The sequence below is a fragment of the Pan troglodytes genome, chromosome 11 (genome assembly GCF_028858775.2).
Source record: "Pan troglodytes isolate AG18354 chromosome 11, NHGRI_mPanTro3-v2.0_pri, whole genome shotgun sequence".
Lineage (NCBI taxonomy): Eukaryota > Metazoa > Chordata > Mammalia > Primates > Hominidae > Pan > Pan troglodytes.
The window spans coordinates 62,688,548-62,703,247 of NC_072409.2; the positions used below are offsets into that span (position 1 = coordinate 62,688,548).

Below are 14,700 nucleotides of genomic sequence, written 5' to 3' on the forward strand. Positions count from 1 at the left end.
GCTCGGGGTAGAGTGACACAAGCACCCTTGTGGCCACAATCACTCTTATGGCCACAATCACTATGACTGTGCTGGGTCAGACTTGAAGCCAGCACAGCACTGGGTGTTGTCCACAGCTTTCTGTAATCACTCCCTGGCTACTGTCTATGTTCACTCAAGGCCCTGGGGCTCTACAATCAGCAGGTGGTGAAGCCAGCCAGGCTTGTATCCTTCCCTTCAGGATAGTAAGTCACCGCAGTTCCCTGGCAGTTCTGGAGGTGCCGTCAGGGAGCTAGCGATTAGAGTCGAAAGACTTAGAAAGCCACCTGGTGTTCTATTGTACTGTGGCTGGGCTGAACTCAAACCACAAGATACAGTCCTTCCTACTCTTCCTTCCCCTTTTTGAAGGTGGAGGAGCCTTACCTTGTGTCCACTGCCACCACAGGTCCCCTGGAAGTCCTGCCAGACTACTGCCTATGTTCCCTTAAAGCCCAAGGATTCTTAGTCAACTTGTGAATTCTGCCTGGCCTGGGATAAACTCTTCAGAGCAGTGGGCTTCCCTTTGGCCCAGGGCAGATCCATAAATGCTGTTTAAGAGCCAAGTTCTGGAACTGGGGACTCCAGGAGACTGCTTGATGTTTTATTCTTCTGTGGCCGAACTGGTACCTAAAGTGTAAGACAAAGTACCGTTTACCCTCTGCTTTCCTCAAGCAGAAGGAGTCTTGCTCCATAGCCACCACAGCTTGGGTGAATGTGCTGAGTTTCACCAAAGGCCCTCAACATAGTACCTGGTATTGCTGCTGGTTATTCAGGGCCCAAGGGCTCTTCAGTTAGCAGGTGACGAACCCTACCAGGACTGAGTCTTTTCCTTCAAGGCATCAGGTTCCCTTTTGGCCCAAAGTATGTCTAGAAATGCTGTCAAGGAGCTAGGGCCTAGAAAGACAGTCTCACACCCCTGACAGGTGCCCTATCCTGCTGTGGCTGACCCGGTATCCAAGATGCAAGAAAAAGTCCTCCCCACCCTTCCCTCTCCTCTCCTCGAGTGGAAGGAAGGAGTCTCTTTTGGAGCCATGAGCTGTGTGGCCTGGAGTTAGGGGAGGGGTGATGCCAGCACTCCTGCAGCCACCCCAATTTGTGTCTCAGGTGGTTGTGTTCCCCCCCTTCCCGGCCCAGTCTATTGTCTCTGGGCCCAGTTCAGCACTAGGATTCACATAAAAGTTGTAGTCCTTGGGGCCTAGACTGTCTTTTAAGTTTATTAGGGCCTCTGGGCACTTTAGCCCACTGTAGTCTGTGGCTAGGCTTGTGGAAACTCAAGTCCCAACTGCTGGGATCAGCAATTCCCCTCTGGCCAGGGCTGGTTTGAATGCTCCCTCTGTGGGCAGATATCAGCTAAGTTTGGTCCAGTTTTCTTTCTGCTATAACAGAACAGCACTGAGTTCGGTGGCTCATAATTGCTATGCTCTCCTTCCACCAGTGCCCAGAAATGCTCTCCACACCACATCACCACGCCCTGGGGGGTAGGGAAGGGGTAGCATATGCAATTCAAGACTGGTTTTTGTATCTCTTCAGTGCCTCTTTCAGCAAGATAAAGTTAAAACCAAGTACCATGACTGCTCACCTGATTTGTAGTTCTTATGAAGGTGCTTTTTAATATAGTTGTCAAATTGGTGTCCTTGCAGGGGGTGATTGGTGAAGCCTTCTATTCTGCCATCTTGCTCCGCCTCTCCAATTAGCCATTTTTAATACCTTGTATCTTCAATTGAGAATTTTTGAAGTCTCAGATTGATATTATGGCAGAAAAGGAGGAATCACACACAGCTTGTCTTTGGATGACCAAAAGCAAACACCTGTCTTTTTTTTTTTTTTTTTTTTTTTGCCTCTAAACTCAATTCCATTTGGTATCAAATACCTTTTAACTCAGCTATAGTCTCTTTTAAGAATATTTACATATTTAATAAAAAACAAATGACTGTGACTCACTAATATGTGTTTCTTTTCTTTTCTTTCTTTCTTTTAAAGATAGTGTTTTTAGAAGAAGCATCTCAACAGGAAAAACTGGCCAAAGAATGGTGCTTCAAGCCATGTGAAATAAGAGAACTGAGCCACCAGTAAGTTTTTACTTCTTCCCTTTTACTGGGTGCCACTAATAAGCTTAAATTGTAGAAAACCTGCCTTGAGAGACAGAGAGACTTTAAAAAATAATATTAATTTAACAATAATTAGTTTGTATTAATTATTTGTTAAGGGAGGAGATGGGAAGGAGAAGGTATAAAGGAAGCTGAAGGATGGAAACTTAGAGAGCTAGAGGCTGCCATCATTCATCAATTTCTTTAGCATATATTTGTTGAGCATGCTATGTGCAGTACTGGAGGGTCTGGAGGTGAAAAAGATCTTCAAAGTCCTTGTCCTCACAGGGTTTACAGTCCATGGAGGACAAAGACAGTAAACAAGCAAACAGATACCTGCGCATGACCATAGTAGATTGTGATAGCTTCTATAAGGAAGGAAACAAGGTGGGGAGGGGTATGATAGAGGTTAACTATTAAGAAGTAGGGAGGAAAGAAAATTTGAGAATCAATTGGTTGGGGAAGTTCAGAAGCACACTTGAGCTGTGATATTATATTTCAACTACTTTTAGTGGTTTTTAATATTTGTTATATTTTATATATAATATATATTTAATATATGTTATACAGTTCTTAAAGAAATGATTGGGCCAGCCAGGCATGGTGTCTCATACCTGTAATCCTAGCACTTTGGGAGGCCGAGGCGGGTGGATCACCTGAGATCAGGAGTTCAAGACCAGCCTGGCCAACGTGGTGAAACCCCGTCTCTACTAAAAATACAAAAATTAGCCTGGCATGGTGGCGCATATGATGCCTGTAATCCCAGCTACCTGGGTGGCTGAGGCAGGAGAATCTCTTGAAGCCCGGGGGGCAGAGGTTGCAGTGAGCCAAGATCATGCCACTTCACTCTAGCCTGGGTGAAAGAGCAAGACTCTGTTAAAAAAAAAAAAAAAAAGCTCAGTTTCCTCATAGCCTGGTTGATATGCTTTATGGAAATGGGAAAACTTTTTTTGATTATAATTTTTATTTTATTTTTTGTTTATTTTACTTTTAAGTTCTGGGATACATGTGCAGAACGTGCAGGTTTGTTACATAGGTATACATGTGCCATGGTGGTTGGCTGCACCTATCAACCCTTCATCTAGGTTTTAAGCCCCACATGCATTAGATATTTGTCCTAATGCTCTCCCTCCCCTTGCCCCCAACCCTCCAACAGGCCCCGGTGTGTGATGTTCCCTTCCCTGTGTCCATTTGTTATTATTGTGTTCAACTCCCACTTACGAATGAGAACATGCGGTGTTTGGTTTTCTGTTCCTGTGTTAGTTTGCTGAAAGTCATGGCTTCTGGCATCATCTATGTCCCTGCAAAGGACATGAATGGGAAGACTTTTTTAAAGCTAAAATATTTTATCTTGTTTCAGGCCAAGTAAGTTCCAAGGCCAATAAAATTGGTACCATTTATATTCTGAAAACACTTGATAACTTGGGAATTGACTTTCACGTAATATAGAGAAACACTGTTTCACGTAATAGAGGAACATTGAACTAGGAATGAAAATACCTGGTTTGAATCCACAGACTGTACTGTAGCTTTGCAGATGTTAAAAGTCAAGCAAGCCACTTTCCCTCTTTGAGGTCATTTAGACTATGAAGCTCATCCCTGGTCATAGTCCAGAGAGACAAGAGTGACTATTTATAATGTTTCACTCAACCTGCAGTTTTACTCACATCCCTTGCCTCCTTCCCTCTCCCTGCTGCCTCTCTATGGGCTTGGAAGTGTGTGGGTGCTGGGCATGGAAATGAATATAGTAGCTTCTGCTGTTACCATCTACTTCCTCTTGCTAGATTTTCATGTAAGAATCTATGATGAGGAGCAACTGACATTTATAGTCTCCTGCTTGCGTGTCTTTGTGATGCAGGATTAGAAGAAGGCTTGGAAGCAGTTGAAGTAGAGGCTGAGATGGGATGAGAGAATGGTGGAAACGGTTGGAGGATGGGGAGGAGGGTAAACATAACTGTGGGTCTTCACTTCCTTTTCTTCCTCTTTATGAGGTTGCTTTTGAAATTAAATCCATCAGAAATGCAGATTCTGGGGGTCGTATGTAAGTACTGCACACAAGGAAGTAGTAAGGTAAGAAATAATTTAAATTTTAGTAGAAGACTGAAGTCTTTGAAGAAAGATTATATTTAAAATGCAGAGATTCTTATATCAAGCACACAAGTTATGTGCGGTTGAATTTAAGTCATGATTAAAATACCATAAAGGGATGTCTCAGACAGTTTTTAATAGACTTGGCCCAATACACAGTGTATCTACAGGTCTATCTCAGTACTGTGTGGATTTTTAGAAAAGGGAAATCACAACTGGAGTACCATGGGCAGTGCTGTGGTAGGAGTGAATCAGATGGTGGCCATGGACCCTGGACAGGTTTGCAGGGCCAGGATTAGGGTGAGGGGAGTGAGGCATTCACCTCAGGCACAAAATTTAAAAGCAGCGGGGGAGGGGCAAAAACTCAGTAATCAAGATAAATACTTTTAAGACAATATTTTAAAATATAAAAAGTAATGCATGGCTGGGCGCGGTGGCTCACCCTGTAATCCCAGCACTTTGGGAGGCCTAGGCAGGCGGATCACTTGAGGTCAGGAGTTCAAGACCAGCCTGGCCAACATGGTGAAACCTGTCTCTACTAAAAATACAAAAATTAGCCAGGTGTGGGCCGGGTGCGGTGGCTCACACCTGTAATCCCAGCACTTTGGGAGGCCGAGGCAGGTGCATCACGAGGTCAGGAGATCGAGACTGTCCTGGCTAACACGGTGAAACCCCATCTCTACTAAAAATACAAAACATTAGCCGGGCATGGTGGTGGGCCCCTGTAGTCCCAGCTACTCGGGAGGCTGATGCAGGAGAATGGCTTGAACCTGGGAGGCAGAGGTTGCAGTGAGCCGAGATCGCACCACTGCACTACAGCCTGAGTGAGACTCCATCTCAAAAAAAAAAAAAAATTAATGCAAAAACTCATGATGAACAAAATACCAACATTTTAAATAAAGACAAGATGTTGTTTGTTTTACAGCCATGCATTTTTTTTGTGCAATGGAACAGTCACTTTCAAATAACATGGATTCTCAGGCCCATGATGCCATTGCATTACTGGTAGGGCAGGCTGATGATGGTGATGATGGTTTGGTTAATACACACATGTATTGATATATACCTGTATTGTTTTCTGATTATAAAACTTTATTAATGTGTTCCATTTGGTGAAAAGATAGGTGGATGTTCTGATAAGCATATATAGGGGGATATATATATATATAATTTTTTTTGCTCAGGTTATGATACAGCTTGGCCAACACTGCAGATTTGGAATACCTGGGGGAAGTTGAGATTCTCTGAGGAAATTATGATGCTGATTAAGTAAAGTGAGAAGAGGAAAGCTGAAAAGAAGGGAGAAAGGAGAGCTTTTTTACCTTCTGCTGCTGCCTTCAGATCTCTTCTCTGCTTTGCCTGCAGCTGGGCTTTTAGTAGCTACAATTTAGCCATAAGTGATGTTGTGAGTGGAGAACCGAGTTTGAATCCTAGCTGAGCCGCCAACAAATTGCAAGTCAAAAATAAACTTGCAATCCCAGACCTTCCTTTTGTTCTCTCTATAAAATGAGTAGGTGGGCTCACTGACCTCTAATCTCATGTGCACTCTCACATTCCATGCTTCTGTGTGTACCAATATTATCTGTAATTAATCCTGGACTGTAACCTTGATTCTGGGAATCTTTTTATTAATAATCATTTCACGATGCTTACTATTTCCTTAAAAGGATTGTAACTTTTCTGGGTAAAAAAAATCACACTTCAGATGCAATAAATCCTTGCGCTTCTGTTGCCTCTGAAGACTTTGTACTCTGAATCATCTTTCACTCTCTCATCTCAGCTACAATGAACATGCTCATTTCTCCTACATGAAAAACATAAAGTGACTTGAACTCTTCTTCATCCTAACTTTCACTACCAAATATTTTAAAAGGGAGCTCTCCATCTGCACAGGACTTTCTCAAACACTCTCTTTTTAGCACTTAGTGCAGTAACAAAAACATTCTAGAGACTCAGTGACTACTTTTTAAAGGAAGAGCTAAATCTTTCCAAAATTGGGGGTCTTAGGATTATTCCTGAGGCCATGCATTTTTGACCCTTGCAGTTTTTGGCACTAGTCACTGCCCTGCTCCTTCTTGAATGTCTCTTCTTTACTGTCCCTGACACCTCTCTGTCCTGGGTTCCCTCTACCCTCCTGACAATAACTCTGCCAAGATTGATCCTGATCTTTTCTTTCTCAGTCTTACTCCTGAAGTCGAAGGTGCTGCTTAAGATGTTGGTTTGTTCTTTCTTCCACAGAGAACTCTGGCATCGCCAACTTCTAGAGTTACCTATATAAGAAGACCCTCAAATCTGAATCCTTTCTTTTTTTTTTTTTTTTTTTTTTTTTGAGATGGAGTCTCGCTCTGTCACCCAGGCTGGAGTGCAGTGTCACGATCTCTGCTCACCGCAAGCTCCGCCTCCTGGATTCACACCATTCTCCTGCCTCAGCCGCCCGAGTAGCTGGGACTACAGGCGCCTGCCACCATGCCTGGCTAATTTTTGTATTTTTAGTAGAGATGGGGTTTCACCGTGTTAGCCAGGATGGTCTCGATCTCCTGACCTTGTGATCTGCCCTCCTTGGCCTCCCAAAGTGCTGGGATTACAGGCGTGAGCCACCGTGCCCAGCCTCCTCTCCTTCTTTTCTTCTGCCTCTTCTCCCTTCTCCTTCTTCTTCCTTTTCTTGCTCTTCTTCTTCCCTCCTCCTCTTCCTCCTCCTCCTCTTTTTCTCCTTCTCCTCCTCCTTTCTCGTCCTTTTCCTCTTCTCCTCCTCTCCTTTTTCTTTCTCCTCATTTTTTTTCCTCCTCTCTGTCTCCCTCATTCACCCGTAACCTCCTCAACTAGATTATAAAGTCTTTGAGGACAATATGCCTTATTTTTCTCTGGACTCTCCACAGGGCTTGGCGGTTTCCTAAATATAGTAGACATTTGGGAAATATTATTTGGTTAAACAATTTAACTGCATGAGGTAGTTACACTGCTATTCCGTTTTATGACGGGAGAGAAAGCAAAGACCCAAAGGACTGACATTGTGGAGAGATCAGTGACTGATACCTGAGAGAAATCCATATTCCACCCTGCCTTTCAGAGTGCTTCCCACATTATAGGCCCACTTAATGCTGCCTTCTTGACGTCCTTAAAAATTTGTCACTGTTCTTTATTTCCATAGTCAGTGAATTAACAATTCCATCACGTGGAACGTAGTGACCGAGAGTACTGAACCTACAGACAAACTGCCTGGGTTTGAATCTCAGCGCCAAAGCTGACTAGTTAACAGTTACTTTTTTTCAAGCTACATAAATTCCCTGAGCTTTAGCTTACCCTTATGTAAAGGAGGGTAACAGTACTCTCATACTTACTAAGTTTCTTGTGAACATTACATCATCATCATCATCATCCATAACATTTATTGATGCTTTCCATTATCTAGGCATTGTTCTTACACACACTAAATACATCCTCACGACAGCCCTATGATGCTACTACTATCTCCATTTTACATAAGGGGAAACTGAGTCACACAGAGTTTTTTTTTTTTAATATGTCAAATATCTAACTGCTGATTTATGGTCAAACCTGATTTCAGATCTTAGCAGGCCAAAACCAGAATGTATACACTTTAACTCAACTGCTGCCCACAGATGAGATGATGTATGTAGAACGCTGTGCCAGTGCCTAGTGAATGTACATATTCAGGAAACATTAGCTGCTGTCACCATCATTATTATAATAACTGACTACAAAAAAGCTAGTCTTTTCCATGCGATGTAGAGGCTTTCTTGTAGTCAGACAAGATCAAGATGACCACTGAGTCTGCCATTCCTTGCTCTTGTTTTAAAATAAAGCATTTAGAGTTACTCATGGCTTTATTAGGCTTACAGTTAGGTGGTATGTATACATTTGATTTGATAGCATGAGGAATTATTTGTAATGTTAGGTTTCAAGTTCAAGTTGCTTATGTGATTGAATATTTACCTAGGATAATGGTGGCAGTAGAGGGTCCCATCTTTTGGCAAATATCTGTTTGGATGAGGTTGGATACTTAATAGTGACTGTGGTGAACTGCATTAGCTCTTTAGAAAAGCATGAAGTGTCTGTTAGCACCATACTGCCTCAATTCTGTGGGTAGTGCCTCTGAACACTTTCAAGGACTTTCTAATTATAAGAATTAATAGAAATATGAATATTAATTGGTGGATCATGGTGGTAGCATTAGTGATCACAAGCATCCTGAGCATGGTTGTCACAGCATCATATGTAACTCCCTCTTCGCTTCACTACTTACACCACTGCCCGTTTGTGGTCCATCTCCTGAGATCGCCTGTCCCTAACCAGCTTGCTCTTGCTGCTTCTATTTCAGAACTCAGTTTCTGTAACACGTGGGAAAAGACTAGGTTTCTTGTAGTCAGACAAGATCAAGATGACTGCTGAGTCTAAAATTGCAGCCAGTCTGTTTCTCACCTTTAGTTGCCCTTAGTGACTCGTGTGCACATTGCTCAGCACGGCTCTAGAAGTTTTAAAGGCCTCCTCTTCCATTCTTGATCTCTGACCTACAACCATCAGTTGTGAGAACAAAGTCATAGGATTAAATCAGAGTTCCCGTCCTTTCTTGTGCCACCACTGCTTTGCTTCTGCTCAATGCTGTGTTTTTCCCTCCCTTCGTCATCACTGGTTAACCCCGACCAGCCATTCCAACCTAGGAGCTATATCTCTCCTAGCAGAGCTTCATTTTTATGTCCTGACCTCTAAATAATTGGAGAATTTACAGTTGTCTGATTGCATTACCTATAAACCTGTGTGGGGTGAACAGTGAAATCATGCTTGGGAAAAAATGTGATTTAAAAATATGGGAAATGACTGAAGATATTATTAAATACTTTTATTCTCATCTTAATTTCCAGTGAGTTCTTCATGCCTGGGCTGGTTGATACACACATCCATGCCTCTCAGTATTCCTTTGCTGGAAGTAGCATAGACCTGTCACTCTTGGAGTGGCTGACCAAGTACACATTTCCTGCAGAACACAGATTCCAGAACATCGACTTTGCAGAAGAAGTATATACCAGAGTTGTTGTAAGTATCTTGTGTGTGAGTATGGTATTCTGTTTGGTCATCTATAGAAATATCAGTTTCCTAGGACAGATTTAAATTATAAAGCATAAGCAGTTAAGCCTAAGATGGGCCATAGAGAATTTTTAAGTTTCTTTTTCACAGTCCAGTGAGTTTGTGACCACCTCACCTACACAGCTAGTCAGTGGCAAAGACAGAATTTGAATCCAAGTTTCCAAAACCCCAATCTGGTGGGTTTACGTTACTCTTTTACTTTCTGTGTTTTACTTTACCAAATCTGGGTTTAATGAATGTGTGTATTTCCCTACTCCTGCTAATCCATAATGATGTTCTGAGGACCATATGGATTCATTATGTGACCTTTGCAAAGTTATGTGACTCACTTTTCCCATCTGTAAAAAATAGAGATCATGATAGTACCTATTTCACAGGATTCTCATGATAATTAAGCAAGTTAATATTTGTGAAGTTCTTAGAATAGTGCCTGGCACATGGTAGGAGCTCTATTTGTTTGCTTTAAAAATACCCAAGGAAATTTAAAATTAAAAATTTAAATTACTGTTAGAAGGAATATCATGTTATTCTGGGAGCTTTGCAAGGAAGGAAAATAGGATGGTCCCATATTGCATGGCACGTGGTAATGTGACTTGAGCACTGACACCACTAGAGGGAACTCTGGGGCTAGTACAGTCATTGAACAGTGGCAGTAGTGTGTGCCAGCCATATGTTGAAGGCTCTGTAAGTGTCCTTCCTTCTCCTCTTTCAGGAAAATCAGTTCCTTTCTTACTCCAATCCTGTGCCCAGAACCAGAATCTACTCGGGAATTAGAAACAGTTTCTGCAGTAAAGGAGCTAAAGTGCAAATGCTGCCTTGTCTGACCATTATGTCCTGGTGTTCAGCGCACTTGGTCTGAACACTCATGGATTTTTGTGGGACCCATTGATTCCTCCTAAGGTGTTCACTGCATGTGGTGGTGGCAGTATTATAAGCCTTCCACATCAACTGACCTAACCATCTTGCCAGTTTTTTTGGTCTTGCATCATTCCAGTCTTAAAGAGTAAAAGCAAGTGCTTTTTTTTTTCTTTCCTTTTTTTGGAGACAGAGTCTCACTTTGTCACCCAAGCTGGAGTGCAGTGGCGTGATCTCAGCTCACTGCAACCTCTGCTGCCCAGGTTCAAGCGATTCTCCTGCCTCAGCCTCCCGAGTAGCTGAGATTACAGGCACCTGCCACCGCACCCGGCTAATTTTTCTATTTTTAGTAGAGACGGGGTTTCACCATATTGCTCAGGCTGGTCTTGAACTCCTGACCTCATGATCCATCCACCTCGGCCTCCCAAAGTGTCAGGATTACAGGCATGAGCCACCGCGCCCAGCCGAGCAAGTGCTAACATTTATACACTTGCCTCACGTAATTATAAATTCAGTGCAATTGTGGATCTTACATATTTAGCATGCACCACATGACACTAGAAAAGCTGAGAAGGACTAAAGCTATGTATAAAGTAGCTGGTGCATTGTGTTAATGAATGGTGTTAACCACACCAAATCTTTATTCTCAAAATTTATTTATACCTCACATTGTTCTAAAAAAGATGTGAGATAGCTGAAAATTGCATAGTATACAACAAAAGAAAATGAGTCATGATATCAAGGCAAAGAAAAAAAAGGGGGAAGGAAAAGTAAAATAAAACCAAGAAAACAATGTCTACTGTGGGGGTCCATGCATTTGTTAGTTTGTCATGAATTTGGCTTTAGATTTCTAGAACCTGACCCAAAGAGGGAAATCAGTTATGAAATTTACACTGCTTTTATGATTAAAAAACACATTTGTTAAGGTAAAGCATATCTATGCTTCATACTGAAACTTAAGAAAATTAATCTCAATATTCCTTAGTGTGGATAGACACTATGCTGCCAAAATATATATTGTAAAGATTCTATACTATCAAAAAGTCCAGATAGATCATTCTTTTATGTTTAGAGAGGTAGAGTATCAAAGACTATATATTTTTCAGGCAGTACTCCATATAAATTATTTCTGACATCAGAGATTTGTTTAAGTATTTGATGTCAGGCCGAGTGTGATGGTGGTTTAAGTATTTGATGTCAGGCCTGTAATCCTAGCACTTTGGGAGACCAAGGTGGGCGGATCACCTGAAGTCAGGAGTTTGACACCGGCCTGGCCAACATGGCGAAACCCTGTCTCTACTAAAAATACAAAAATTAGCTGGGTGTGGTGGCATGTGCCTGTAATCTCAGCTACTCAGGAGGCTGAGGCATGAGAATCGCCTGAACCCGGAGGAGGAGGTTGTAGTGAGCCAAGATCAGGCCACTACACTCTAGCCTGGGTGACAGAGTGAGACCCTGTCTCAAAAAAAAAAAAAAAAAATTGCGGAGCACATATCCTATGTTCTTTCTTATGTGTCTGATAATGAATGAGTGTGGGCCCATAAACTTTTAAGTTGGAGGCACTGAGGGTATGGCTGACATCTGTTTAAGGGTGTGGAGATGTGTTAACTAGCCACGTAGCCTACTCAGTGGGATGAGCTCAGTGGGAATAAACAGGAGTAGCTTTGGGTTTCCTTCCTCCCTTCCTTCTTCCCTTTCTCAGGGGTCTCCCTGTCCTGTCCCTTTACTGTAATTAGGGCAGTTCCTGAACTTTCTAGTGTTTTCAGTTCATTCTAGTTGTGGAAAGAAAAACTTCACACAAATTAAATTTAACAGAGTAAATTGAGCAAAGAACGATTCCAGAATCAGGCAGCTCTCAGAACCAGGAAAGGTTCAGAGGACTCTGCCCAGCAAGGTGGGCAGGCAGCATTTAAGACAGAAAATGGAAGTGAGGTACAGCAACAGCTTGATTGTTACAGCTCTGGGTTTGCCTTATTCGAACTTGTTCTGATCACTTGGCACCTGTGACTGTCTAGAGCTCAGCTGCTGTGATTGGCTGAGACTCAGCTATTTGTTACAAAAGCATATTACTAATCAGGCTTTCAGTGAGTTGATATACTAAGTTAGGTTGCAGTTCCTTATAAACTCAAAGTTGAGAAGCATGCTCAGGCCAAATTTAGCTTGCTTTAACACAGTCCAATTTGAAGCTTCAATTTCTCATTCACTAAAATCTTCTCCCATATAAGCCCTGTACCTCCTGGTTTGGGCCTGACACTGAGGAAGGGGCTTACTATCAGTGTTTGTGTAGTGCTTCTAAATAACCCCAGCTTTCCGTTTCAATTTCATCTTTAAGTCAAGATTGTAGAAAGGTGCTTAAAATTTTGAAAATTTAGAAAAATTTAGATTACATATCCATTTTAATTTTGAGTTTTATTTTAGTTTGGTTAGTAAATGTAATGTGTCATTTTTCTTGGGGATAGCTGAGATTTATGACCTAATAAAAGGTTAATTTTTATGATTATTCTGCGATTTTTTAAAAGAAGACTGCATTTTCTCTGTTGATTTGACATTTTTTTCTATCTCTATGAGATGAAGTTGTTAAAAGTCTTGAACACTTCTATTCTTTTGCTGCATATTCTCCCATATGGTAAGACAAGAACATTTTCATTCTGTTCCCTTCTGCATCCCTACCCTTTTTGCTATGTCCTATGTTATATCATCTGAGATTTTAGTTCCATTTTTTTTTGCCGTGTATACTGTATTTAAGATAATATTTAACTTTTAAGTTTAATTTTAAAAAATTATCTCAATTTAATTCCAGTTTTTTATTTTAACACCTGCACTTAATTTAACAATGAGGGCCGGGCACGGTGGCTCATGCCTGTAATCCCAGCACTTTGAGAGGCCTAGGCGGACGGATCACCTGAGGTCAGGAGTTCAAGACCAGCCTGGCCAACATGGTGAGACCCCGCCTCTACTAAAAATACAAAAATTAGCCAGGCATGGTGGCGGGTGCCTGTAATCCCAGCTACTCAGGAGGCTGAGGCGGGAGAATCTCTTGAACCCAGGAGGTGGAGGTTGCAGTGAGCCAAGGTGCGCCATTGCACTCTAGCCTGGGTGACAGAGTGAGACTCCATCTCAATAATAATAATTATTATAATTATACTTTAACAATGAGCTTTGCTTTTTATTTTGCTACTTGGATCCCTGTCTTCATTCATTTTTGTTGGAATATATCCTCTGACAATTCTTTCCAATCAGGTGAGTGATAAACATTCTAAAACCTAGAATTATCAAAAATGGCTTTACTTTTTTTTTTGACTCTTGAACAATGCCTTAGCTGTAGAGACAATTCTATTTGAAATTATTTATCTATCAGCATCCAATGTGCTGACATCAATCTGATTCTCATTTCTTTCTAGTTAATTTTCTGGCCTTTGAGATTTTTTTCTTCATTCCTGATATTCTGAAATTGTAATTGTTGATCATCCCAATTCATTCTCAGTTTAATTCTTCAATTCATTCTCTTTAATACATAGTTCTTTCAATAAGAGAACTTCTGTCTTCCTTCTGTTTCTAGGAATTCTGTTATTTCTCTTTCTCTTTCTCTCTCTTTCTGAGTATATTCCTCTCTTCAATCTATTCTTCCTTTTGATAATTACTATTAGAAAAATATTGAAACTTCTGTTCTGTTTTCATGTCTCTAAACTTTTCTTTCATACTACATTCTTAGGAAATGGTATGGGCCAGTTTTGTAAATCATTAACTCACTCTTACTATTTATAATAACCTGTTCCTCTTTCAAGATACGACATCCTGTCCTATTCATCAAAGGATGCTATTTTTCATTCATTTTATGTGTCTTGTTGTTTTAGTAATTCTGCTTCCTCAGGTGTTCATTCAGTAAATATTTACTGAGCACATCCTAGAACCCATACACTTTTCTAGTTGCTGGAGATTAAATTTGATACCTTTGTCATGGTATTGGCTTTCCACCTGGATTCGTGATGGAGAGCTCATCCTTGTCTGTAATTGACAGGTTCTAAACATCCTCTGCTGGTGGCCAGATCTTTTTGTTTTACATGAAAATTATCTTAATATTTGGAAAAATTGACAGGTTTCCAAATTCTTTTGACTTTTGGGGCTAACCAATATTACTGAGTTCTCATTTGCTTTTTTGAAACAATTGACTGGGCCAGGTGTGGTGGCTCATGCCTATAATCCCAACAACTTTGGGAGTCTGAGGGCAAGAGGATCACTTGGGGCCATGAGTTCAATACCAGCCTGGGCAACATAGCAAGGGCTTGTCTTAAAAAAAAAAATAGCTAGGCATGGTGGCATGCATCTGTAGTCCCCGCTACTTGGGAGGCTGAGGTGGAAGGCTCTCCTGACCCCTAGAATTCAAGGTTACAGTGAGCTGTGATGTGTGATGGCACCTCTGCACTCCAGAGCAAGACCCTGTCTCAAAAAACAAAACCCAAAATAACAACAACAACAAAAAATGGAACACACTGGATCTAATTAGAGGCTACTGTCTAAGGTACGGCATGTTCATTTCTATTATCCTAAC

At 41.4% G+C, this 14,700-nt stretch overlaps 1 protein-coding gene across 4 annotated transcripts in view; it reads left to right on the forward strand.

Moving 5' to 3' along the window:
• GDA (guanine deaminase) overlaps positions 1-14,700 on the forward strand; it is a 103,148-nt gene that overhangs the window by 44,768 nt on the left and 43,680 nt on the right. For 3 of the 4 annotated variants that reach the window (XM_009456729.4, XM_024345711.3, XM_009456730.5), the window contains exons 2-3: positions 1,999-2,087; positions 9,074-9,245. In XM_009456729.4, coding sequence (XP_009455004.1) covers positions 1,999-2,087; positions 9,074-9,245 — 261 coding nt within the window. The remainder of the gene's footprint in view (positions 1-1,998; positions 2,088-9,073; positions 9,246-14,700) is intronic. The other variant, XM_009456728.4, reaches the window with a different exon arrangement.